The 27,473-nt window shown below is 37.1% G+C and overlaps 2 protein-coding genes across 2 annotated transcripts; one reads left to right on the top strand and one right to left on the bottom strand.

The window, feature by feature from the left end:
• Positions 1-10,504: 10,504 nt before the first annotated feature.
• On the bottom strand, positions 10,505-14,208 carry LOC121597688 (scoloptoxin SSD14-like). Its single transcript, XM_041923664.1, has 4 exons — positions 14,079-14,208; positions 12,789-13,526; positions 12,293-12,718; positions 10,505-12,228 (listed from the first exon to the last, which is right to left on the bottom strand). Exons 1-4 carry the CDS (start codon positions 14,084-14,086, stop codon positions 11,691-11,693), a joined length of 1,710 nt encoding a protein of 569 aa, XP_041779598.1. The 5' UTR covers positions 14,087-14,208; the 3' UTR covers positions 10,505-11,690.
• A 10,532-nt stretch (positions 14,209-24,740) lies between these two features.
• LOC121596474 lies at positions 24,741-27,473 on the top strand. Its single transcript, XM_041921468.1, has 4 exons — positions 24,741-25,007; positions 25,113-25,590; positions 25,646-25,950; positions 26,020-27,473. Exons 1-4 carry the CDS (start codon positions 24,842-24,844, stop codon positions 26,106-26,108), a joined length of 1,038 nt encoding a protein of 345 aa, XP_041777402.1. The 5' UTR covers positions 24,741-24,841; the 3' UTR covers positions 26,109-27,473.

Genomic DNA, 27,473 nt, shown 5'->3' with positions numbered 1-27,473 from the left:
AGCCTTCGAAATTCATACACCTTGGGATAAGCTCACCTGTATATTATACTCACTTAGATAGCTGCTCGAAAACTGATATACAATGCAAACAGCTGACAGGCTGAAATTTCAGCCTACGAGCTTCAAACGGAAAGGGCCCCACTAATAGTGTACCAAACTGCCATGTAAGCAGCCATTCTTGACGGTTAATCTAGCGAAAGAAGTGGTTTAATGTCCAAAAAATCAAATTTTACCACGGAATCAGTGCATTTTGTGATGGCCAATATGATCAGGAAAAGAAATTGGTCACATTTGGTTGAGGGGTCATGCTGCATTTCATCGTAGCTGGTCATGTAATAGCTTGAATGAGTGAGTTGTTAAAAACATGTTTTATTTGAATAGTACCATACATAGAAAGTGGCCAAATCTGTTAAGGTGCATGAAATAATTCAAGAATTTATTTCAAATTAGGCTTTACTAACATATTAACACATGTTTAAATCCCCAAGGTCATACGGCCGACGCCTACCATAGCGAAAACAGTCTACTAAGATGCAACATCAAAATCTCGTGTAACGGTAGCATCATGGAGTCATGATACTAGGGCTCAGTGAGGTAAGATGAGCAAGAAAAATGATTTAAAATGATTGGAGACGGGATGGGAAAACATATTAATGCAGTTTTTAAGTACTTTGAGTCCCAGTTCTGAGAAATTTTACTTAAAATGTATCACATGTTTCAAGCACAGTCGAGCTGGAGAACATACAAGGCATTGTCATTTGCCCAAAACGCCTAACCAGCTGAAACCAAACTGATGAAAATGATTTAGTAGACTCTCAATATGATATCAGATGCCATTTTTTCAATGGAACTTGGACACGCAGTCCTGAAATGCAATATTTCTACTAGAGAATAATTGGAACAAGTTTTGTAGGATGAGTGGATCAAAAATACGTCTTTTTAAATTTTCAAATGAGTTCTTGCGATGTGCAAGTAGTCACTAATAGTCATAAATGTAATAAGAAACAAGATCAGGACATTTTTTGATTCCATAACCTTTGTTTTCATATGCTTCATATGCGTATATTATGCCAAAAGTCTGATGGACGAATACTTTTTGCGCGCCCATAAAACGACTTTTTTTAGTTTTTTTATGTATTTTGGTTGCTTTTGCACTATTTAAATGCTTATTTTTTAGCAAAACGTGTGTATTGATGGTCCCTTTATGAAACCCCATGATTACTTTTATTACTTTTACTTTCTTTATTACTATTGCGGCCATAATTCGCCTTTTCTGTAAAATATTCAGCTAGACGAATACTTTTTGGACTGACTGTATGTCATTTTTCATAAGCGATGAGGAACATTAAGACTTTGGTTCACTTTGTTTATGTTGTCTGTAACGAAATCTGAATTCCTTTGGAGAGCCACTGTTATCATGTTGTTTTGTATGAATTGTGGCAGTTTTTGATTGTGTTAAGATCAACGTAAAAAATCAACGTCAAACTTCAACAAATATGAAAACATATTATCGTAAAACCCTCTATAGTTCATTGGAAAGATGCGGTTTTTGTATGTATTTATTTCATGATTGAGTTATTATTAAGCTAGCAAAATATATAAAAACACATGAAATTTATTTTTGATTTTACGTATCGAAGCATTATTTAGCGTCGGAAACTTGAGTAATGCCTAGGGTTAGTGTACAGCGTTCATTTGATTACTTATTTTCTTACTATCCTGTGCAATAACCGCTTTGCGGTCTTCGCTTGTTTCAGGAGTGTCCGAAACCGCTCACGGTCTCGCGCCTTCGTCTGCTAGTCCGTTATCACGTCCTTAAAGGAGGAGCCTGGTTAGCTTGATACGCTGCACGATAGTGAGTTCGCTGTAAATCTCGTCATTATAACGGCTCCTCGATTGTCCTTCCACACATACGGGGCCAAGTATCCTTCTGAGCATCTTCCTCTCGAACGCGGCTAAGAGGGTTTCGTCAGATTTGGACAGTGTCCATGTCTCAGAGGCGTATGTGAGTACCGGGACTGTATAGATACTAGATAGTCCCAGCTTCGTCCGTCGCGACAGGTTCTTTGAGGTGAACTGATTTTTCAGGCTGTAGAATGACCGGTTCGCAGCCAGCATCCTTGCGCGCAACACAACTACCATGCTGTTGTTGTTGCTGACCTTTGACCTGAGATAGGTGAATTATGAGACGATTTCAAAAGTACGTTCACCTATCTGTTCGTCACGCCGATGTAGGTTTGGAATATTTTTTGGTAAAGCCGCTGATGTTGCCACTATTAGTTTCGTAGTTGTCTCGTTTATCTGCAATCAGAGGTTCTCTTTCGCCTGCTCGATCCTTTTGTAAAGCTATTGTTTATTCCAAAAAATACATGCCAACTTTTTTTCACTCCATTTCAACTTGAAAAATTGGCATAACAATTTTTATTTTTATGTTTTAAACTCTATCAATGAAAAAATTGACTACTTAACTTAATTTCAATAATTTTGGGATACCCAGTTTGGAATTCGGCACAATAGCTGTAGTTCATCTAGGTCTACAACATGCTACTATTAACTTCACTATCTCGGACTGATTGGTGTACAGATAGTAGATTAGTATGAAAGGGGTGAAAGTTATCACTCCATATCGGGATTGAACCCATGGCATGTATGTTGTGAAGGCGTGCAATTTAAGGAATGTACAATCGAACCGAAGCACAGCCATTACCAACTAATTATATATAGAGTAATGTGCCAATTGTTGCACACTTGCACAGCCAACGTACTTCATATGTTTGATATGGATAAAGTCACAATATTCTTGTTTTATGAGTATAGTATACATCATTATTGTTTAAAAAATAGTATATATTTTTCTTATTTTAGGGATACAAATAAAAACTAATGTCAATAAATAATGATTTTTAAACTTATTCAAACATCCAATTGTTGCACACATACAAACACTTCAAATTATATTTTTGCACACTTTATATCAAATTATTGTACACTATCTAATACAGTAAAATAGACAAAAGAAGAGCCCTAGACTAGATGATTTTCTATCGCATAGAGTTTAGCACAGTACGAAATTCTTCACACTTTTGTCCTTAGTTCAAGCCGAAATTCCACAAAATATGTAGCAAACTTGCATCTGCAGCCGCACGCTAATTGTAAACAAATCGCTGTCAAAATAATGGCACGACGAAAAAAGGAGCCTTTAAGGCGTGCAATTAATAGGATCGAAGCATCCTCTGTTTTTTTGTGTTTTATGTTACAAAAAATCTAAATTTTTGATACTGAATCATGAGAATTAAATATATTTGCCTAATTTCTAGCATATAAGTTTAAGTTATTAAAATACAGGGTTTTCGAGGATTATATTGACATGTTCAGCCAGTTGTTGATTCGTTCGAGCGTATAATTGACTCTTTCAGCGAGATATAGAATTGTTCGGAAGTAGGCGTTGACATGCTCGGTTATACTGTACTAAGTGTGGCAAAAACGCTAGCTTTCATCAATGTCATATAATTATTTGGATAAATAACAATCAATACGCAGTGTGCAATAATTGGGTGGTGTGCAACAATTGCCAAATTATCCTAGTATAGTACAGTGGACCCTCCTATAACGTAATCTATTCTGATAGTACAGGGGTTTCGAGGATTATATAGACATGTTCAGCGAGTTGTAGATTCGTTCAGGCATACAGGGTTTTCGAGGATTATATAGACATGTTCAGCGAGTTGTAGATTCGTTCAGGCATATAATAGATTCTTTCAGCGAGATATAGAAGTTGTTACGGAACATGTAGCGCGTAGACATGAACGAATTCAAGAACTGAATCTGTAGAGCTGTCCGTTGTTTTGTTTACACACTGTGCCGCAGGGTTCAATTTTTCATTCTTAAAAGTCATAAAAGTAGTTAATAATCATTACCCAAGCTGTTTAATACATAAATTAGTTGGAAAAAGCTTATTTTTTCGAAAACTGTTTGTTTACCTCCTGATGAGAATGATCCAAGCTGCAGTCCAAGGGGTACGAAAGTGACAGCTCTACAGTATAACCGAACATGTCTACGCCTACTTCCGAACAATTCTATATCTCGCTGAAAGAATCTATTATATGCCTGAACGAATCTACAACTCGCTGAACATGTCTATATAATCCTCGAAAACCCTGTAAAATTATCACTTACAAGGACTGTATGAAACTGCCACAATACACGACATATCATACCACATTTCACTAACTAATAAAAAATCTCCTTACAAGTAGCAAAATAGACAAAAATAGGCACATAGATAGCAGTTGTAATTTTCCATAATAAGACAAACATCTTTAGGCGACATGAACATGGATGGGTAAGAACACAATAACTTGATAACTACTTTAGTTACATACAAACCATACAGAAATAACATAAGCTAAGAACTTTCTTTAGTTTGTCGGTTGAAAATGTTTGACCTGGTTTGGAATACACTTAAGAAAAAATGAAATGATTGTATTATATATTTAATGGACTCAAACTGATTCTTATTCTATCTTATCAGTTGATGTAATCCTATGTATTGTCACAACGCAGCAGCATCAACAAATAAATCATAAATAAAAATCCGTTTATAGAGCTTTCTTCTCCATCTTCCATTTCGTTTTCCGTCCAATCAGACGTCTATCTCCGATTCATGATTTCCGCCTGACCATCGTCTACAGAACTGTAGCAATTTTTATGAATTTCTGTCGGTTTCACCAGCTGCAACTTGGTACGTTTATACAATCAAGCGATATTTGATACTAATGCCGTGAGCGGTTCTTATCGTATCCAATTGACTGTGTAATAATTGAAATTCTTATCATTCGTTTGTGACAGAAGAACCAAAAATCTCCCCTTAAAACAGCTGAGAACATATTGGGGAATTCGCTGACGCTCACTTGCTTACTGGACCATAAAAAGGGAGACACGCTTAAGGGACCTGCACAAATCCCTTGGTTTTGTTTCGAACTGTCCCCAAATAGAAAGACAACATGATATGAGAAAACCTGCACTTTTTTATAGTGATCATTTTCAGCCCTTGGGACTATCGATAGGTTCCAATTGTAGTGAGCAGCTTCGTATAGTGAGTAAAATGAGAAAAAAACATCGTGTCGGATGGAGTGCAATTGTGAGTAGCGGGAAATAAACTTCTTTTGTAACTGTCATTGAAAAATAAATCGAAGAACTTTTGCCTCCAGATAAATCCAGCCCATTTTCGTCCGCTGTTTGAACTATACGCTTTGAACTATTACTTTTAAACCGTACTATTATAATCTTGCAATGTTCAGCTTATCTCCTTCCTTATAGCTTATAGCTTCCTTACAAAGGATTTAGAAGGAAACTAGAATCATTCACAATGTAGTTTTCCGTTTGAACGTTATGCTTTGCTTTTGGTGTGTCGTATTTCCTCTCTTTTACAGCAAAGAACGTCTTGAACATTAAGCTATGAATAGAATAAACAAAAGTATTCTTGCAATGTGTGTGCAATGTGGGCCGGTCTGGTGGTACAGTCGTCAACTCGAACGACTTTAACAACATGCCCGTCATGGGTTCAAGCCCCGAAAAGACCGTGCCCCCATACGTAGGACTGACTATCCTGCTATGGTAACAATAAGTCACTGAAAGCCAAGCTCACTTCACTAGTGGGTACAGGCAGGCCTTGACCGACAGCGGTTGTTGTGCCAAAGAAGAAGATTCTTGCAATGTAGAATAAATGGATGATATGAGAAATATGCGTATATTTAAAAAACTTCTCGATTGAGTCATACCAGATTAGGTGACAGGGCTGGGCCTGAACATTGTACTTTCTTATGTCTATGCAAAACAAACATTCTTCTTTATTGTAGCAGAGCTTTATGCAACTAATTTCTGAACAATTACGACATCTCATTTAAAATGAAATGGATTAAATAAATGATGCTTCGGAAAGTCCTACGAGAAATGTGCCTTTTCAGCCTTAGATACGGTTTTCATTGCTTCATTTCAACTTGGATATCACTTTTAATGTTCACCGATTTTATAACCAGCGAATTTCAGTTGGTACGAGTAAAACAGTACAAGGGATACACTGGGCTCGTTAAGTGTTCCGTTGGCTAACACCATTCATTTAAAATGAGTTTGGGGACCGTTTTAATTGTAGGATAACTACTGTAGATCTGTAGCTACGTAAACTGGAAAAAATTTCTTGGAAGCTTGAGAGTTTTATGTAAAATAGTCAAACTTTATTTATTTATGTTTTGTAGTAGAAATGTTCATAAAGGTAAGGTTATGTATTTTCATAGATATTGAAACATTCAACAAACCTCTTTCATCTACGCTGTCGATCCGAACAATGTTTATGAATAAATGTTCACAGGTGTGTCATCGCACTCATGCTGCTTGTTCTTGTGCTAAGGCAAGTGCTTACGTCTGTACGTAAACACGAGAACACACCTTTAACGACCATCCCCTCGATGGAATCCTCTTGGTTGTACGAACGGGTTAGCTGGTTTGGATTTATTTGCCAATCCTTTTTCAGTGCCAACACAAGGAGTGTCACAAGTGGTGCCTTGGGATTTTGAGGAAATCCATCAGGACCTGAGGTGTAGAAATCCGCGTACCGTGAATGCGATAAAAAGGCTCGCAAGCAAATCCACCAGAATCGGTTTTATTCGTTGCAGCTGTAAAACGGCTCATAAAAATATGTCCCGAAACGGTTTATGGCAGCGAAGGGCATTTTATTGCAAAAGACGCAAAAGTTTGGTTTATTTTACATCCGAATCCTTTATATAGGGTAAGGGATGGAGATGAAAGATAGAGGACGTCAAAATATGGTAGTGTATCCAGAAGCCAAAAAACATGCGGTTAAACGGTTTATTTTCCTGTCACATATTGCAAATGAATCCGTTTAGTTCATGAAGCTATAATTTTGCACCGTTGTATACATTCCAGGCAAACAATTTATTTTATTCCTAGATAATTTCATTACTCGAAAGCAATTTCCATCCTATCATGAGCTAGAAAATGGTTTTTTATTGCAGGATTAGCTTATAACGTAGATGTAATAGTCACGGAAAGGAAATACTACAAAATTGTTGAAAAAACGATGATTGAAAATTAACAATGAAACTAGACCATTGAAATTAACAATGAACTCATTTTAAAATTTGGGATAGTATAAAATGTATTAAAACTTGTAGTTGTACTTGAGCAATAAATAAACTAATTTGCAAAAGCGGTGATTGAAATGCAATATTAGGGAGCTTCAAAGTTTGAAAATTATTTAGTTTATGGTGCAAATGAATCAAACAAGTTACGAATTATCAAAAAAACTCCTTAACTTTTCTATATTTAACGAATCTTTGTAACAATATACAAGCAACAGCAATATTAATCAAAGCATTCATGTCATTGTATTTCTGTGTTTATCTCTTATATCATATCGTATTCAACACTCAACAATTATTTCACACCGCGTTCTGACAAACATCTAATCATCATTTATCATCATCTTGGAAAATATTCCGAGCCATATTTTCCCTATTAACAATTGTTGCGCCGTTCACGATAAATCGTTTTTCTTCGTCTGGGCCGAACCTAACGGCAATGGAATGGGCGAGCGTCTCCGCGCCGTTTGAAGCCTACATCCACATTTGCCATTCATAATCTTTTGCTGAAGTGAGGAAGTTGAACAGATCCAAAATTCCATTGGCTTGGTTTATAGAAACAAGACGGAAAAAACATACCAGGAGTTGCCTCAGTCCAGGCAAGCATTCGATCGTGTGTTTTTATTTTACTGTTTCCCTGTAACGCTGAACAACTTACGATTTTTGCCGAAAGGAATACCATAGAATTCTCTGCCAAAGCACGCGTAGATGATACCGCGAATACCATAGTCATCTGTATTCATCGCGCCCTGCGCCATTATCATTATCGTCGCCATCGCTTCTAACCCTGGTGTGCAGGAAAAAAACTTGCGCCACCACTACTCACTTCTTCAACTCTGTCATAAACTTTGGTGCTCGTTGCCTCAATCTGTATCAAACATCGGTATCGCATATTCATGTTCATATGAGATTTACCGTTGCGTATATGGGTAGATAAGGTTTTGCTTATGCTTACCCAGCCGTCCCCATGCTTTTCAGGTTACTTGATTCCCATGCTACGCCTCGAAAAGGACATCACGCTGAGAGACACATCAATTGCAAGGCATTAAAGAAACTCTTGGCCAAAAAGAAGGATGCCGTGGAATGTCAAAAGACGACTAACTTCGCACTCACCCCACACCCTGCACACAACCGTCGTTACCTTTACCGCCTCGATAGAAAATGTGCGCGGTAAGCGAAGCGCACGGAAACATCAAGACGATAATACTTCCCGTGTTAGGCGGATGCTCATGGGCAGGGTTTTGTATGATAAATTGGAGAGTGTAACAGCTTTCCACTCGTGCTATATTGAATTATTAGTTTTCTTCTTCTCGTTCGTTTCAACCTTTCTTCTAACTGTGCCTACACCACTCGCCTTTCAACAGAAAAATAAGCGATATGAATGCGGTAAAGGACGAACCATACATTATATTGCACGCGGGCACGTGGCCAATGACATGCCAAGTTATTTTCTATAGAATAACTAAAAGCTGTGGAAATGCTTTAGTCTAATAATTGTCCATCCGCGCAAAAGCAATCTTAGCTTAAGTAGTGGGGAGCTTGAATAAGCAAAACGACAAATAAACGAAGTTGTTTTAGAAAAGTATACCATTGTTTGTGTAGACATTGTATGCCAATATTGTATTTGCACGTTATGGAATTAATATAAAAAGCATTAACAACTTGAGAAATGTCTCCTAAGTGTTGAGTTCAAGAATATTTGCTTCTTATTACTAAAGTCGACCAAAAGCGTCCTTGCGACTTGCTTCTTCGAATTATTTATTGAAGAAAGCTGAAGCAGTGACTCGTTGTGTGGGAGGTACGTGAGTCACATGTGCTTGATAATAATCCCTATAATAACACGCACCCCATGTGTTCTTAGTGCAGGAGCATCAGCATGTCGCAAGGAACGATACTCATAACGTACAAAAACAACATAGCCTTGGGGAACAGTGGTCGGTAGTAGAAAAATGCCACAATAACATGCCTGCAGACTGCTTTCGTACAGTGTACCTTAGGCACAAAAATGCCTTTGAGTTGTTGCTTTCATTCAGGCAGCGCAAAAAAAAATCCGAAACGCACGGCGACGTCATGATAAGCTCCAGGTCTATAGTAAAAAATGTAACGAAACAACATCCCTCCTGTATGGTGATGGTTGGTGCACTGTCGCAACCTGTTTCAAATATTATACTCGATGTCAGGATGAAACATCGAGACATGGAATCTGAAGCATCACGAATATATTTTATAAATATTTTATTGAAGCCAAAGCAAGTCGGCATCAGAACATGAAAATGTACAGCATATCTTGTAGTCTACTGTGCTGATAGATTAAACTATTGTCTAATAAAAAAGTGATGTTGTGAACAAACGCACAAAAAAATGAATTAAAGTGTGGAACAAGGCTCTCACGATATTAAATATCTTTTAAAACATGTGCGTTATATCTGATTCTCAGTATTCCGCACACCATTAGGTACTTCTTGATAACTTGGATTTCATATTTTCTTGAGGTCATTATTTTAGTAAATTTAATACTTGCGGCTTTTACGTTGATTTGCCGTTGTATTTAATGCCTGATATGTATCGTAATTTTGTGGCTCGATTTCCAACATCCACCTTAAATGATGAATACAATGAATTCCACCAGTTTTCTTTTCAAATACAAAGTATACAATACAAGTAGTATGGCAAACTCGCAAGCTGCACTTATGTAAGGTAAACAGCTCCATCTGGTTTGTGCGTGTATTTCATCCCTTAATATTCAGCTGAAAGTCTCCTCCAATGATGGAATTAAACCGACACAGTAGCAACCTTTCTGAATATTATACGGGCACCTATACAGGCACCCTAATTCGTCCCCGCTGTGAATTTGCAGCTTGTTTCTCTGTTTGGCCATCGAAAGATAAACCTTGCGGATGATACCGTTTGCATTGCGGCATGAATTTAGAGGGCTATAAATATGAGCAACAAAGAAGATTAAAAAGGGGAGAATTTACGCGTGAAATTTTATATTCAGTATACTTTGTTCCACCCTCTATCTACGTTGGTGTTAAGGTGTGAAATAACTCATTACCTTGATTAAACGGATACGCAGCTGAGAAGTGGAACAAACAAGGGACAACATTTACTGTGTTTCTTTTATTCATGATCAAATGTACGTTAGTACGTAAGATCATAATGCAAACCTGAATTCAAATCTTATTCACCTTGCAAAATGATTCTCGCATAGCAATCATGTCAAATAAATTATGCTGAAATAAAAGAAAAGTTCAATAAAAAATTTCATAAGCTCAAGTACATTACATAAACTTTATAGAAACAGAACAAAAACGATTGTTAATCTTCACAGCATAATTTTACTTCTTTTTACACCACGCATAATTAGTTTTCAACCATGCGTTTCAAATTTGTATGATTTTGAAGCATGATATGTCATAAAATATTTTTCTAGCCATCATGTCATAAAATAGTTTTACCTCTGAACCATTTTCCGAAACTTAATTTTGGATTTTTCATACGATTTCGACTATTTAAAAAAAGAGTTTGAATGGGTATTGGAAAAAATGCACAATCATGAATGTGATCTATTATTACAAGCCGCGTTGTGACGGCGTCACGCCACATTGTTCATTATTCCCTACACTCCAATACCAAACATCACATCACGGGGTTTCTTTTTGAAAGTGAAATAAATTTATAGCTTAAATTAATTCCATCACTTACCCTTCTTAAATTAAACGACTACATGCCATTGCAGTGGGATGCACTTTAAAACCTGCAAAAAACAACTCCACACTAGCAGCTGTAATCATAATTCACGGACACGTTTCAACATCACGACCAATTGAGAGTCATTTCAACTGGTCATAGCAACGGTGCTTTCCATTTCGCAGACTAAACTGTCATTCTTTGTAATCAGTCAACGAAGGTAGGGCTAATGCGCCCGTGGTAACCATTTCTCTTTTATCCTATCGTTTCAATGATAGAAAGAGCAGAGAGATTGGGCTTTTAAAATTTATGATCTAGTTGAGTTTGATGAATTGCATGCCGCATGTGTTGTCATAAAATAAATTACATCAAACCTCCTGGTTGAATCGCTTCTCATTGTACAGCGTAGAGTTGGACTGAAAATTCTTCTACCCATTTTCTCGTCCTTCCATTCAAGGCAACAAATTTGGAGAGTGTAACAATTCGCTGTATACCCTTTCGACGGATTCCCATTTCTCGGGAGATTAATGCAATAAAATATGAGCGCAAATTAATTTGACCGTGATTTTAATTACAACAACAAGTGAGCTAGTGCAAGCTAAATAGTTGGCGTCATTAGTGCCTGTTAAGTAATCGTTTTCAGTCGAATAGGGGAAACGTGTCTTGAATGCTAGGGCCTTGGTGCGTGCTGGCTTCTATCATAGAGTGTAATAAGGTAGTTGTTTAAGCTTTGAGGAAACAGCCGATTACATTAATTACAACAATACGCGTTTAAAATGGTTTGTGCTCAAACTGTTCAAATTATTTCATTTTCATTTTCTCATTACTCTTATTCCTTAAAACTTAGATACAATTACCTAATCCAGTCTTTCTTGGACGGACTGACACACTGCCACTCCGCCTTCTGTCGAAGGCAGCTGAAACAGAATATCCCTCCCTTGCTATTGCTGTTAAGGCAGCAAATCCAAAATCGGTTTTCGATTCCTGAACCTTATGACCTCTAGCAGCTAGCTCTTTTAACACCGTTGCATCAAACCCCTTCTCATGTTCCACCTGCATGGGTGCTAATTGATGATGGATTCGTGGTGCATTGATTGCATCACAAAGACTTTGTTTAAAATACAGGTGTCTAACTATAACCAATGCCGTGGCGGTCGTAATCCTTGATCCTCCTGCACCACCGATTACCATCCTGACATCACCCTGACGATCAGTTATGATCGTCGGAGACATGGAGGAAAGAGGCCGTTTGCCTGGTACGATAAAATTAGCCGGAGAAGGCGATAACCCATAGGCGTTCACTACACCCGGTGTTGAAAAATCGTCCATCTCATCGTTGAGAATGATACCGGTCGAAGGTGAAATTATTAATGAACCAAACCTGCAGTGTCAAAGCGTGATGATTAGTCACAATCCAGAAAGAAATGAATGCTCATTTTACTTACAGATAATTAATCGTGCTTGTTACCGATACTGCATCTCCATTGGCTGCCAACACCGATACGTGCGCGGTTCCTTGATCCTGCAAGCCAGCAAAATCTGCTCCATAATAGTCATAACTATCGAACGTCATGTTGCTCACTATCATGTCCCGAATGTAGGCGATGTAATTTTTATTGGTCATTTTTTGCAGCACGTTGTTCACCGAGTTAACGAAGCGAGGATCTCCTACTTTTGTTCGTAAGCCGTATCCATGTTTAAAGCTCTCAACAATTCGATGCCAGGTGACATCATCATCGATTGAAAGATCTTTGTAGCCGTCCAGAATCGATAACATATAGCTAAGAATAGGACCACTGCCTGGAAGTGGCATAGAATGTAAATTGAAGCTGTTCCGTAGCGTGGCTCGTGCCGGCTTTACCCACTCAGGTCTGGCAAAAGAAAATGATAAAGCTTTTCATGCATTCGTCTTTTAGCTTCATACAATGATAGAAAATTTACCTGTAATTATAAAAATCACTTTCCGTTAGGATGCTACCAGCTTTCTTCAAATCTTGCATTAATTTGGGTAAAAGTGATCTATTTTTACTATACAAAGCACCTGCCCCTTCCACTGCAATCACTTTCAAAGATTCTGCCAATGCTGGTCGCTTAATACGATCTCCCGCCTTCCAAGTATCGTTGGTGTTTGGGTTAATGAATATGTTTGCTAGCGCTCGATCCGATAAAAGTGACGACTTCTTGGAGGATAAAATTTTCTCCAAATAATCTGTCACCAGAGACCCCTTGGTACACAAAGTGATCGTCGGTTCAACTAACTTTTTCCATGGCAGTTTGCCATACTTTTGATGCAACTCCCAGTAGCCCTTGAGTTCCCCAGGAACGGCAATCGATAGACCACCTTCAATGGCGGCTTTGCCATTTCCGACGTACATATTTTTAGTGGCTGCAGCCGGAGCGACCTCCCGCGAGTCCAAGGACTCTACGATGCCCGACGCTTTGTTATAGATGGTCAGTACGAATCCACCGCCGATACCCATACTCTGGGGAATTGAAACGCCTTCACATAACAGCGTAGCGATAGCCGCATCAGCTACGGAACCACCTTGATCAAGCATGCTCATTCCGATTTCGGCACATTCGGCTGCGTTCGAGGTTACCGCGGCACGAGCACCGTTTGGTGGATGTGCTTGGGCTGAGTGCCATAACAGGCACATTATCATAAGCATTGAATGCCAGCTACAAGAATAGCAAAAACAAATTTATTCGATACATATTTTGGTAAACACTTGTCTGTGTGCATTATGCGCAATATATTTGAAACAATGTTTATGAATACAGCAACACGAATTACTAGCGACACTTTTTAGAAGAAAAACAACCTAGCACATTAAATAAAAGAAAAAACGCCTTTAAATTACATAAACCAGAACACATAGTATAATGGTTCACAAGCAAATAATAACAAAAAGTTAATTAGACGTGAAACCGTACATTTGAGTTTTTTTATTTCGAGGAAATATACCTAATCAATACCAAGTTTTTCATACAATGAAGTAAGCACAGGAGCGCATTGAATACGTTATATGGAAGTTTCTCTGCACTCGTATTACTGGGATTTTGTAAGCGATTAAATACGATATAACAATAATTTCTCATAAAAAAAATCATCGTTTATCAGCAGGTTTTCACGTGTTTCACCAAACACAACCGGATTTAGAAAGACCCACTATTCGTAACTATCTTTTAAAAACAATTTCAACAAAGGGACAGTATTCAAATTACACTCACTGCTTCATAGTTTATCGTTTCACTTTCTGCGATATTTATAATCCAATACTGCCACAAAACTCTGCACCGCAGCAACTCCAGTTGGCGACTGAATAGCAGATATCGTGCGTGAATGTTTTATACTCTTTACTAAAGACGGGTTTTCGTTCGGTACTGTTCATGCACACAAAACCGATAATGTGTATATTCTCCTAACGTGATTCATGGAATCGCAACAAAGCGGTTTTATCAACTTAAAATAAAAACTCAATCCAAAAATTCACATCGACAAAAACTATTCCAAGCATAGAAACGGGTAGCATCTACAACGAAGTGAAGTTCATTGGCAGCTAAATTGCGGAACATTTTCAATCTGTGCAAGGTTGTAAAGGTTACACAATACCACTACAAATGTAGCGACATAATCCACTTTTCGTTTCGGAGAAAACGTTAACGATGCGTGGTTACCGTTCTGGCAATGAAAATATATACACATATTTGTGTGTTTTTTTTTTTTTCAATACATTTACTGTGTCTTCTGAAGAAATAAAATTTGATTGACAGCTGCACATACAGCGATTCACACCTGAACGTATTTGAACGAGTGTGTAGCTTTTCTGTTATTTTTTATCCCTATTAATGATTTATACGATACGAAGAAACTGCGGAATGATACCTTAAAACCGTGTTTCCTTTGTCGGACGTTAAGGTGGAGGTTATTTCTGATTTAGCAATGAATGTTTCAGAAATTAACACTATCTTCTACCCCTCAGTATTTCATACTGCTATGTGCTAATATACAACCTGCACTTTTGCGATGGTTTTATATAAATTAACATACCCTATTAAATTCACTGCATGATTGAATCGATATCAAACATCCAATGAAGATGGTGCCAATTCGAAGACGCATTGACCCGCTCCTCCTAGTCAGTAAGTACCAAATGTCACCATAGTCGGATGGTATCAAGGCCTTTACCGTTCACGACAACCCTCTCCACAAAATATCTGTAGAAGACAAGCCTCCGGGATCGTGCTACTTCACTGACCATAGACTGGCTGGCTAGCAAAAGCCAGTTTGTTGCGGTAGGTTTTGAAGGTTGCATCACAATCAATGAAATTACTGCCAGTGCGTAGGCTTGTCTGGTTCCTTCGATGGATATATTGCTTGTAATAAATAAGCTATAAACAAGAAGTTTTATCACTAATTGTCGTATTGCTTAAATTGGTCGTAGTAATTTTACAACTGAGTGTAAACAGAGATGTTAAATTATATTATGAACAAAGAGTAGTTTTAGCCTTAGTTAAACAGACATAATTTTACAACCGCAACTAAACAAAATTGTTGTTTATAACTAAATTGTTTTGTACAGAAAATCTACCTCAACTCTTCGAAGGAGATTGTTTCCATTACATAGAAACAATACAAGTTCATGAGTTAGTGTATTTATCATCTGTTCTTCAGATCTCCCAATTTCAAAATGACGACATTAAAAGGATTGCTAAATAGGCCGAACAATCCATTAATTACGAATCCACTCCATGTAACACTCACAGGAGATAGAGCTATTAACGATTTGTTGCCGAAACATAACACAACGTTCGATGGAGAAAAAATCTAAACATAAAACTTATTTGAATCTATTTCATACCAGTATATATTTTCCTTTAAAAACATGAAGATGATAGTTTATCACAAAAATAGAATACATAAATAAATAATCCAATAAAAAGTATACCTCTATGTTGAAAGCACTTGCTTTCAACTGCTTTAACTGCTAAAAACGCTACAACATTCTCAAATAAAAAAAACAATATTGGTTATTTTTTCAAATTTAAAAACTATTTATTGTTTCAGATAGGTTATCATTAATGGTAAAAAACGAGAATAAAGTCATTAACCTTGACCTTAATATTGAACTAACCTTTTCACCGCTTCCAGCGATACAACTTATTACAGTTGGAGGATGAGATTTATAATAATACCGTCACGTTACCGTTAATACCGTTTTTAGATGACCCATTGTGGCCGCTAATTTGTATTCTAAAGCTTTATATCCGTCAAAAATTATAACAGTCAGTGGCGGATTTAGGGTGTTGGGGGCCCAAAGCGATAAAAGGATTGGAGGCCCCCGCTTGGTGTCGACCGGGGGGAGGGAGGTGCATATGGTTGCATTAGGTTTTGAATCAAACACACTTTAATGGTTTGCTCGGGGGAGGGGGGTGCTCAGAATCCTTGTACTGGGCCCCAATAGTCCCTTCATCCATGGGGCCCCTAACTAGCACAGAAGCTCTTGCTGAGACTACTGTACACATTGTTCTATATGCTGGAATTACCATACACGGGCCCCTACATTGACGGGGTCCCCCGCGGCCGCTCAGTCCGCGCACCGTTAAATCCGCCACTGATAACAGTAAAAAATTATCATTATCGCCTAAAAATGACATATACTGAACAAAAAAATGACATAAAAAGTCAAGTTCACCGACTTTCGAGAAGTTATACGTAAGTTTTGCTTCTCTCTCTCTCTCTCTCTCTCTCTCTCTCTCTCTCTCTCTCTCTCTCTCTCTCTCTCTCTCTCTCTCTATCTTGTTGGCCTGCTCACGATAGAGCACCTCGATGTGACATGAACCGGTCAAAAATCATTCTCCATGATCCTCGGTCCCTGGCTGCAGTATCCCATCCATGTAGACACCCGATCTCCAACAGGTTATGTTTCAGGTTTCGCCAGAATGCTCGGTACGTCGTACAGCTCAGCAAGATCGTGGTTCATCCTTTTCCTTCACGATCCATGCTCGAACACACCGCCAAATATCCAAAGGATGCGTCACTCAAACACGTTCAGAGCGTTTGCGTTCTCCGCTCAGATGGTCCAGTACTCGTGTTCATAGAGGACCATCGGGCGAATCAATGAGCGATCTATCTCACATTTCTTGCGGGCTTGAAGACTTCTGGATCTCAGCAGTCGGTGAAGCCCATAGTATGCCCGATTCCCCTGAACAATGCGTCTCCAGATTTTGCTGCTGATGTCGTTGTCCGAGGTAACGACCGTCCCGAGATAGCAAAACCTCTTTACTGCCCCGACATTGTCGAAGTCAACGAACACACTGCTTCCCAGATAGTCTGAGTCTCCGGCAAGCAGGTACTTCGTCTTCATCGCATTGATTCTCAATCCAATTCTTGCTGCTCCGCGTTTGAGTCGGGCCTCTGGTGTCCTGCCGATGATGTCGATGTCATTTGCGAAGCCAAGAAATGGGAGAGACCGATAGACGATCCTGCCATGGGTGTCGTTGTCTAGCTCGAATGACACCTGACGAATGAATGACGATGTTGAAGAACAGACAGGAGAGTCTGTCGCCTTGCCTCAGACTCCTGTGAGATTCGAACAATTCCGACATCAAGTTCGATACTGTCAACTTGCACTGCACCCCATTCATGGTGGCCTATAACAGCCGGATCAAATTCCCAGGGAAGTGGTACCACTGCATGATGCTCCATAGCTCATTTCGGTCTATGGTGTCGTAAGTCGCCTTGAAGTCGATAAACAAGTGGTACGAAGGGGTCTGGCGCTCTCGGCACTTCTGGAGGATCTGCCGTAGAATAAAAATTTGATCGGTGGTGGATTTGCATCCAAAAAACCTAGCTTGGTAGCTGCCAACAAAAATTGTAGCAAGGGGTGCAGTCTGCAGAACAAGATCTGGGACAGGATCTTGTAGACTTCGAAGAGTTCGGCCGCTAGTCCATCATTACCAACAGACTTATTGCTCTTGATGGCACTGGCAATCTCATCCATAGACGGCGGGGGCATCTCGTCGTCTGCGCCAATGCTGTCGCTGTTGTCACTGCTGTGCTGCTGCAGTGGTGGTTGCTTTGTTCTGCCACATGCGCCAGGCTTACCTACCTCTGCCCCATTCAGGTGTCCTTCGTAGTAGCACTTCCACCTTTCGATCACCTCCCGCTCATCCGTCAGGAGATTTCCTTCCGCATCCCTGCACATTACGGTTTTAGGAGCAAACCCGCTCCGTGCCTCTTTCAATCTCTTGTAGAATAAGCGGGTGTCCTTAGAAAGCTGCTCCAGCAGCTGTTCATCAGACTCTTCAAAACGGCCCCTTTTGGCCTGGAAGAGCAGGGTTTGCTGTTTCTTTAGTCGTCTGTAGTTCTCCACGTTTTGGCAGGTTTCATGCCGTAGCATGAAACCTGCCAAATGGGCGCGCGCTGCATTCTTCTCGGATAGAGCTCGTCTGCACTCTTCGTCGAACCATTCTCTCTACGTAGAGTGGAGGGTGTTACACTGCTTCTACACGACCAACTTTTGAACAGCGATAAATTTTCTGCGGGCTCTTTGTTCTAAAAAAAACGTCTGAGTTTTAGAACAAAATCAAGAGCAACCTTGAATGTCGCGGGTTTGTGAATTTTTCACAGAAAGTTAACGCTCGCGTTTCGCGACATTACGTTCGAAGTAGGCCATACATCCGTGCTAAAACATAGACGGTTTGACAGATAGAAAGTGTCTCCAAAAATCGTCATGGAAGATTGTTTGGGTCGTCTAGAAGCAGTGTTAGAACAATTTCAAAGGCAACCATTTGAATTTTTGCATTCAAAGGGTTTTTTTAGTTTTTCACAGAAAAGCATCGCTCGCGTTTCGCGACAAAACGATCGAAGTTAGTCATACTTTTGTGCTACAATAAAGACGGTTTGACAGATGCAAAATGTCGCAAAAAAATTGTCGTGAACGATTTTTTGGGTCGTCTAGAAGCAGTGTTATACGACTGCCTCATCGCCTCTCAAATAAGGAAGTGTTGACTTTACGTCAAAAAAGGCGTGAAATGTACGAAGTCCATTGAAAGTCTTTACGAAAAAAGGCCACGAAATAGCCCAAAAGTAACCAATATATTTCTGAAATTGAAAATTATAGTCAATATTTATATGTGTAAGCCAAAAGGCTGCATGCATGTGTTATTTGCGTATTAAAACCAAATTAAAAAAAATCCATGAAAAAACGCCGGGGTTTGGATCATTACGATTATTTTGGGTATAGGGTAGCTGTACCAGTATTCGGCAGTTTTTGGCAGGGTGACTAAAAACGTTTAATTACGCAAAAATGCCGTAATAATTGTCTCAACACATATTTTTTAAAAAGAGATATGGTCATTTGTAATTCATATACGAAGTTTCGAATCGTTTCTTTGCATATTTTTCAAAATATCAAACAAAATATGAGTTAAACATGTTCCGGCAGATTTGCTGTCAGGCAATAGTTCGGCAGGTTTTATTATTAAGAGTACCAGAGCACTTAAACAATGAAAGTTTGGTTTTTATGAAAGATTCTATGGTTGCAGAATTTATACTATCCCGCTTGGAATTTAAAAATCACGAAAAACAAATAATTATTCACTTTAAATGCTGCCGAAAATAGGTACACGGTGAATGTTGATTTTTGACAGATCAATGCTATGGGCTCCTGACAAAACTTGAAACAATAACACACTTTTGATTTTGATGAATATTCATTTATAACAGCAGGATCAAATTCCCAGGGAAGTAGAATACTACAATACGTATGTCGACACATACAACCACATTTCTTGTATCAAATATCACCAATTTTACTGTAAATAATACAATAAATTGAGAGGAAAATAATAATTTCTGAGCCAGTACTCTATAGCCGTCATACTGTTTCTTTTGTTCAATGTGTACTTTGTTTGTAAATCACATCAAAGAGACTGTAAAAACTGCCTGCAAAATCACCAAAATAAGCAACATAAAATTAATAATTTAAGTACTTTTCAACACCAATCTTAAGAAAGTGAGAGTGTAAAACTTTTTTAAACATTTTTGTCTACCTATTGGCATTAAGTAAAACATTCACCGACCCGTATTTGCGTTGCCGAAAATAGGAACAAACACAGTGTTTGAATTCTCACGAATATCCTTAAAAAATACATTTAAATCGTTAAATAAAAAATAGCACAATATACGATACGATACGGTAGTTTATCGTTCAAAATAATGTCACTTTCATGAAAGATAACAAAAATTGTACGTGAACCAGCAGTTTTAGTGAAACTGCTGCACTAACCTGCCTAATACTGGTACATTTACCCTAGATCTAATTTCTTTTTTGCATCGGGATAGCCCAAGTAGCCTCATCGATGTGAAAAAACGGTATTCCGATAGACGGTAAAGAATTGACCAGCTCAAAGATACCACCTTTATGGTATAATGACATAACAAATCCGAGTACGTATCCGAGTTTGTCTAGAATTAATGATGATAATGATGATGATATAGATTAAGAACATCTCGAAGTTTACGGGTACCTTCGAATTCGCGGGCACCCTTTATGCCCCATAGCCAAGTGACATATAAAGCCCGAAATACAGTTACAGTGATATTTGACGATTTTTTTGGGTTTTTTTTTCAACTGTATATCATGAAATATGAATCAGAATATGGTTTATCGTACACCAAAAAAACGACAATCAGTGCCCTAAATATTTAGACTATAAAACATATCGAATAACAACATAATATAAAACATAACAATAGGTCGACTTAGAATGACAAGGAAATGAACCATTATTTCAATATGTTTCATAAACTAAATAGTTGTGGAATTGAATAACTTTTCTTTTGGTGTATGATAAGCCATATTATGATAAATATTCAATGAAATATAGCAGAAAGCAATAATTTCACGTTCACTTTCACACCTTAAACAATTAAGGTCATTTAAGGTCTAAAGCAACCTAAAAATGTCAAAATCTTTGCAATGTAATTGCGAATTGTTGTAACTCCAGTAAGTTGTAGGTCAATAGTCCCCAGTAATTTAAATAACGATAGATTTATTCAAGTACAACTACAACGAAAAAAGAAAACATTTCTTCTGCTACCCACAATAACCTATCTCGAATGAAAGATTTCTAAAGCTATTTTTCATGCAAAGCTGAATTCAATTCGATGAGTTAAGTGCACACTTTCATTGAAAAAAACGATGAATGATTGCCCATTCATCACACGGAATCAATCTTATGCACTTCCTAAGCACAAGTTCTTACCAAATGGTTGCTTTCAGCTATGTTGCTTTTACTTTTTTCAATTCAGAGCCAGCAAAGCTATAAATTTTTATGATTTACGTGGCCATCGTCCGTATTTTTTTCAGGCTCTTTCATTATTCTGTTTCGCTTTTTACCTTGGTCATTCTAGAACCGCTAGATATCACACCTGCTGCTATTGCGCATTTTTCATGACTTCCCTCGGAAAAAGGACATGATATTTTTGCTGTTTACGTTTGCTGCGTTAAATCGTGCACTGATATCCGCTCTGGAAACCACTTAAAAATTATTGATTCTATCCACTAAATTTTAAGGGAAAACCTTCGTTTCTCATAAGAAAGGATAGAATGCATTTTCCTTATTTTTTGTAGAATTTAATAATGATATTGAGTAAGCTTCGATTAGATTCCATTACAATACACTACAGTTCATTACAAATGTAATATATGTTCATGTAATAAAACTGTTTTTAAAATCATTTCTCAAATGCTTTGCATAAGATAGCTTCATTAACTCTTTATAAAACTTTTTAAAAACATATCAAAGCCTTCTTGCGTTGCTATGTAACCTACAACTTAATTTTATAGTATTTTTAAAAGGCTTTACTCACAATGAAAATACGTGAAAATGTTGCCTAGTAATTTTACAATCATTATATAACTGGCGTCTTTTATATTATTCTATTAATTTTCAATGCTCGATTTACAGCACATGATTTAAAATCATTCTCACTAAAACCATTCTCTTGTTTTTTCATCAAAACTGTAACAACTTTAGAATTTATCCCATGTATGGTATGAATGGCAGTCACTTTTTTACATAACGAGAATGCATACCTTTTAGCATTATCTAGCTTCCCTTTTTTGAAATAGCCACCCTACATAAACAGTCAGCTGGTACCACTAAGATGCTTCGTTCCCTTTTTACAGAACAGTTCGCTGAAGGAACAGGATTGCACACCGCTAGTCGGAAGAGATGATATAAAAACCGATGCAAAGTTTACAACTTCCGCGAAAGAATCATATAAAAAGAACAAGCTGTTTCCCGGGACTTTTCGTGGATAGCTGGTGCACTTTAAAAAGTTGTCATTTTTCTTACCATTTTATGATTATGGAATTTTCTCTTCCGTTTGCTTCTGCGATGTTGCTGAAAGCAAATAAAACGAAACTTTCTAAATTGCAAATAGACACCTGAAAACAAGATTTGTGGTTACAGCAAGTTTTGGCTGGTGTTTAACACTCGATGGAACATAATATCATCAAATAACACCAAAAATAAGAGAGAATAATGGATAATAATATGAAATAAATTTAAAGAAATTTCTTTTTTTTTCAAAAGCCTTAGCAAATTTCAAAAGTATTTTTTTAAATATCAATAAATGAACCTACGCAGCGCCTTATGTTGGGACATCATTGGAGCAATATTCATCATTAAGGTTATATTCATTTGACAATTTCGCGCCGCCTTATTGAATTTCAGCAGCAAAGATGCATCTTAAAACTGGTTTGAATTATTTTTTTGTGTTCAAAATAAATTATAATACTTTAATGCATTTTTAAACATCGATTCAAACATGTTTTACCCTTTCATAACAAAATATTTATGCTTCATCATAAAAAAATATTCCTTCATGACCTAATTTGATCGAGCCTGTGACGAATCGACGTTCGTTTACATATTTTTCAGGCTAAAAAAGTCTAGGCTGAAAATCTGAGGCTGATTTTGCGCGTGATTTTGTATGGACTGTTGACATGATTTTAGCCGCCAAGTATCAAACTCTATATAAATCAGCTGGATAGTATCGCTAAATCCCGCTATACCAATTTAATATGTTTATAATATAACCTTTACACAAATTTGTTAAGCTTAATTTCAACAAAAATAGACTGAATACGTAAAACTTTCTTTTGTTTGAATAATTAGAAGCACCATATCACATTAACCACTAATCCTACTGATGAATCCTCCCTGATGATAACTCATTATAAAATAAATCCAACGAACTACAGTCGGAATTCAGTAGTTGAATGCATTTACGCTGACATGCTTATTTGACTAATATTTCAACTAAAAATGACCCATTTATATAAAAACGGCGATATTAATAATTTGTTTTTGGCAAAACGTGCTAACTAAAACCACAAATTCAATAGTTGGTAGGCAATCAAAGTTCTGGCAGTTCAGGCTGTAAAACAAAGATTCGTAAAATTTCTTACTCTAACATAATAATATTTTTATTTACAACCTTTTTTTCAATCAACCATCAGTACCATGAATTAACCATCTCTTACCAAGGCTCTTCAAACATCAAAACAGAAATAAAACTTTTGAATCCTTGCGTCCAGTATTGGCATAAGGTGAGCTGAACCAATAGAGTTCGTAAAGCTATTCTAATTCTGCTAACGTTAAAGTTTTCTATTTCTCACGAACGTCTGATAAAAACGAAGATGTAGACCGACTAAAGCCATACTTTCTGCAAAAAAGTTCTATGAAAGGTAACAAAATCAACCCTGAAAAGTCATTCCCTACGAAAAATCACTCCATAGAGGAGAACTCTAGCAAACCATACATAGCGTTCGGTATCTTAGTATGACGTTTGCAACAAACAGGTCGGAAAAGTTACCAAATATATTATCGAGCTTCTTTACCATACCGTACAGTAAAAATATCACCCAATAAGGCTCCAGATGGCCGAATTGAACATAAATAAACCGAACTTAGTTCGTTAAATAAACAGTGAGAGCTTTCATTAGTTTTGAAATATTTTCCCAAGTAGCCTTAAGAAACTCTATTTGATTATTAACAGTATTTTAAGGCCGTTAAAAATCCAATAGAGTTTCTTAAGGGAATATGACATTTGCTTGCGTTACAGTGTAACGTTTGGAAGCGTTACACATATTTTTTGTTCCTTGCGGTATTGTAACGATACAGGCACCAATCAACAAATGCAATTAATGTTTTAATTAATTAATGTTAAAATAAAACAAATAAATTTCCAATTAGAAAATAACAAATAGTAATTCAATTTTTCATCATAAATGTTTAGTTGTTTTACTGTTATTTATTCTTCTTTGATTCGTGGTGAACTATATTATCATAAAATTCACCATGACATAAATCAGATTATGACATATTTTCAACTTTCTTTGGTAATAAATCAACTATTTTACTCAACTTATACGATGCTATGCTAAAAAAAAGTTAAATACGATGTTTAACCTCATATACTCGTATAGTTTATGTAGAGTTAAGCGTATGTTGATATCATACTGTACATGATAAATGCATATTGAGGTTATGTGTTGTTTCGTCAAGCTCAACGCGTTTCGTGTTACAGGGTTTTTAATAATAATATTTTAGTTTTGCCATGGTGCCTGTGTATGTTTCTCAATTGTTTCAGGAATCGTTTCAAGATTTTTGAACATTCCCAATATGATTTGCATAATTTGTTTCAAAAATTGTTCGATAATTTCAATTAATTGGGGAAACAATTTAAAATAAAGTGAGAGCAAGCAATAAATCATCACAAGAATGAAAAAGGATATCGAGCAAAACACGACTACAAACCCTGCAATGCACTCTCCGATCGCGTGTCATGTCATAATGCGTAATACACTCGCGCGTCTCTTCATTTCATGTTATACACTCTCAGAGAACAAGCCGTCATAAACATTAAGTCCGAAAACCAAGAATTGTTTAATCTCTTGGTAATTTCTTTCTAATGCATGTGTTGTGAATTTTTTTTTCTCTGTTGTGAATCTGTGTTTATCAAAACATATAAAAAAAGTGGCCAGTTGTATAGAGCTCGCGACCGAGTAGAACGAGTAAGACGCATTAATGGTGACCAATACAATCAACTACTGCATACAACTACAGCTAGACCATCTGAAGGTATCGAATATGGAATTTCTCAAAATGGTGGACTGTGATGCATTATGAATGATGATTCTTTTTCGTGACATGTTTATGGCATTAATGCAAGTATTTTTGTTTCAGATAAAGTTCATAGAGTGTCGGTGCGTGTTGCTGATCGATCTGTTTACGACAATACCCTTACATATGATAATGTGTCCGACGCTATTTGTGAAAGTGCTGGAAGCAAACATGACAGCAATATTTCAGAATCTAATACTTCTTCGAACAACAATGATGATATGTTCAGTGATGTAGAAAGCATGTCTGATGATGAAACAGGATTGGATACACATTCTGATGACGATGCAATGTTGGATGAGCCTGATTTTGATAAAATGGACACGAGTGATTGTTTGAAATATTGGGCATTGAGCACCAAACAAACCCATTATTCAATGAATATGCTGTTAAAAATATTGAGGAAAAAAATGAACATGTGTCTACCAAAGGATGCTAGAACTTTCCTGAAAACAAATAGAAATGGACCAGAAATATCAAAAATTGGAGATGGTCTGTTTTGGTATCGCGGTATTAAAGAGGGCCTCACCAAGCATTTGCGGTAAAATGCATATTGTTAAAACATTTTCCAATGATTCATCAGTTTTCTCTTTCAGTTTTGTTAAGGTGCCAAGCACTCTTTCGCTGAACATCTTTATAGATGGACTACCACTAAGTAACAGCAGTCCAACGCAGTTCTGGCCAATATTGGCAAATATTTATGAAATGCCTAAACTATCGCCATTTACTATAGCAATTTATGCCGGAAGATCAAAGCCAAATGATCTGGAAAAATATCTGAAGCAATTAGTGTCAGAATTAAATACCCTTATTGATGGAGGAACAATTATTAACCAGACAAAAATAGCAATTCGAGTGCGAGCCGTCATAGCAGATACTCCTGCTAGATCGTTTATCAAAGGTAGTGTAGCAAATTAATTTTTAACTAAACAATTTTTAAGTTACTAATTTTATCGTTTCGACAATTCAGGTGTAGCGAATTTTAATTCTGCCGATGGATGTCTCAAATGCACATGCCTAGCAGAATTTAATGAGGATGGTAGGTGCATGGTTTATTAAGGAGTTAACGCCCCTCCAAGAACTGAAAAAGCTTTTAGAGGTGAATAATATGGAAACCATCACAAATGTAGGTCACCATTCATTGTTTTGAAAAAAATTGACATTGTTAAAGGCATACCAGTAGCAGATATTCTTCACTTAATACATTATGGTATGATGCGCCGTTTTGTTTTAGGATGGAGGGATGGAAAATTAGGAATGAAAACAAAGTGGTCAGCCCAACTTGCGGAAGAAATATCTTCTTTGCTAGTCAAAATCCGACTTCCAGTAGAAATACATAGGTCATTTCGAGGAGTTGATATGGCGCGTTTTTGGAAAGCAACGGAGTATGGAAGTTTCCTCAATTATGCCAGCATTGTAATTTTGAAAGATCGAATGTCTGAAATGTATTTCGAACATTTCAAACTGTTTTTTTGTGCGATTACATTGATGTCGTCACAGGCATATATAAATAATTGGAAAATGGCAGGAGAAATGCTAAATAGATTTGTAATCGATTTCGAAGTTCTTTACGGGGAAAGATATTTAACAAGTAATATTCACAATTTGCAACATATATGCGAGGAGGTTTTGAAGTTTGGTCCGTTGTATTCCTTTTCTACATATCCGTTTGAAAATCATCTTCAGATATAAAAAGCTTTATTGAGGTCAGGTTACAATGAAATTCAACAAGTTTTCAAAAGGTTATCAGAGTTGGAGGAGTTTCATATACCAACTTTTTTTGCTTCGAAAAAAGTGTCTAAGCCAAGCATATTTGTGCAGAAGAATGGAAAGGTAGTTTTAAAATTACTAGATTACATATTACGTAACGATGAATGCAACTCATGGTTTTTAACGAAAGAAAATTGTATTGCAAAATTTTCAAACGCAGCACAAGTTGGAAATTCGATTCAAGTATGCGGAAGAATGCTCAACAACAAGTCCGATTTTTTCAGATCACCATTTCCATCAAGTGTTTTAAATATTTACAAGGGATTCTCAAATGATTTATCGTTGAATGATATCCAGTTGAGTGTGAGTGACATAAAATGCAAGCTTGTTGCAGTAAATTTAGATTCACTTTCGGAAACAGTTTTTATTCCATTAATTCATTCTCTTAGCATTTCTTAACTTCAAAAACTCTCATTCTTTGAATATATCATAATTGATTCTTTAAATTCTTTGAAAAATCACTGCCAGAAATAAACATAACTTCGATTGAGTGTAAGAGTTGTTAAGTATGTTGCGTTAATCAATATGAACGCAGTATGCAGTATAGAGGGAATTCAAGCAATATTAACGGTTTTTTTTTTAATTTTTTTCAGTCTGCCTCTTATGGTTGGTAGGTTTACGCACTCCTTGAATATTCAATCGTTGTTTTGCTTG

The sequence above is a fragment of the Anopheles merus genome, chromosome 3R (genome assembly GCF_017562075.2).
Source record: "Anopheles merus strain MAF chromosome 3R, AmerM5.1, whole genome shotgun sequence".
In the NCBI taxonomy this organism is placed as follows: Eukaryota; Metazoa; Arthropoda; class Insecta; order Diptera; family Culicidae; genus Anopheles; species Anopheles merus.
The sequence above is the reverse complement of the archived record's forward strand: the minus strand, read 5'-3'. Positions and strand labels throughout refer to the sequence as shown.

Bases quoted from the DNA above. Each gene is read 5' to 3' on its own strand.
- LOC121597688 (XM_041923664.1), bottom strand. The intron at 12,719-12,788 runs GTAAATTTTCTA...TTCTTTTGCCAG, and splicing joins AGTGATTTTTATAATTACAG to ACCTGAGTGGGTAAAGCCGG. The intron at 12,229-12,292 runs GTAAGTAAAATG...TTGACACTGCAG, and splicing joins ACAAGCACGATTAATTATCT to GTTTGGTTCATTAATAATTT.
- LOC121596474 (XM_041921468.1), top strand. From the start codon at position 24,842: ATGTGTTGTGAATTTTTTTTTCTCTGTTGTGAATCTGTGTTTATCAAA. The intron at 25,008-25,112 runs GTATCGAATATG...TTTTTGTTTCAG, and splicing joins TACAGCTAGACCATCTGAAG to ATAAAGTTCATAGAGTGTCG. The intron at 25,951-26,019 runs GTAGTGTAGCAA...TCGACAATTCAG, and splicing joins TGCTAGATCGTTTATCAAAG to GTGTAGCGAATTTTAATTCT.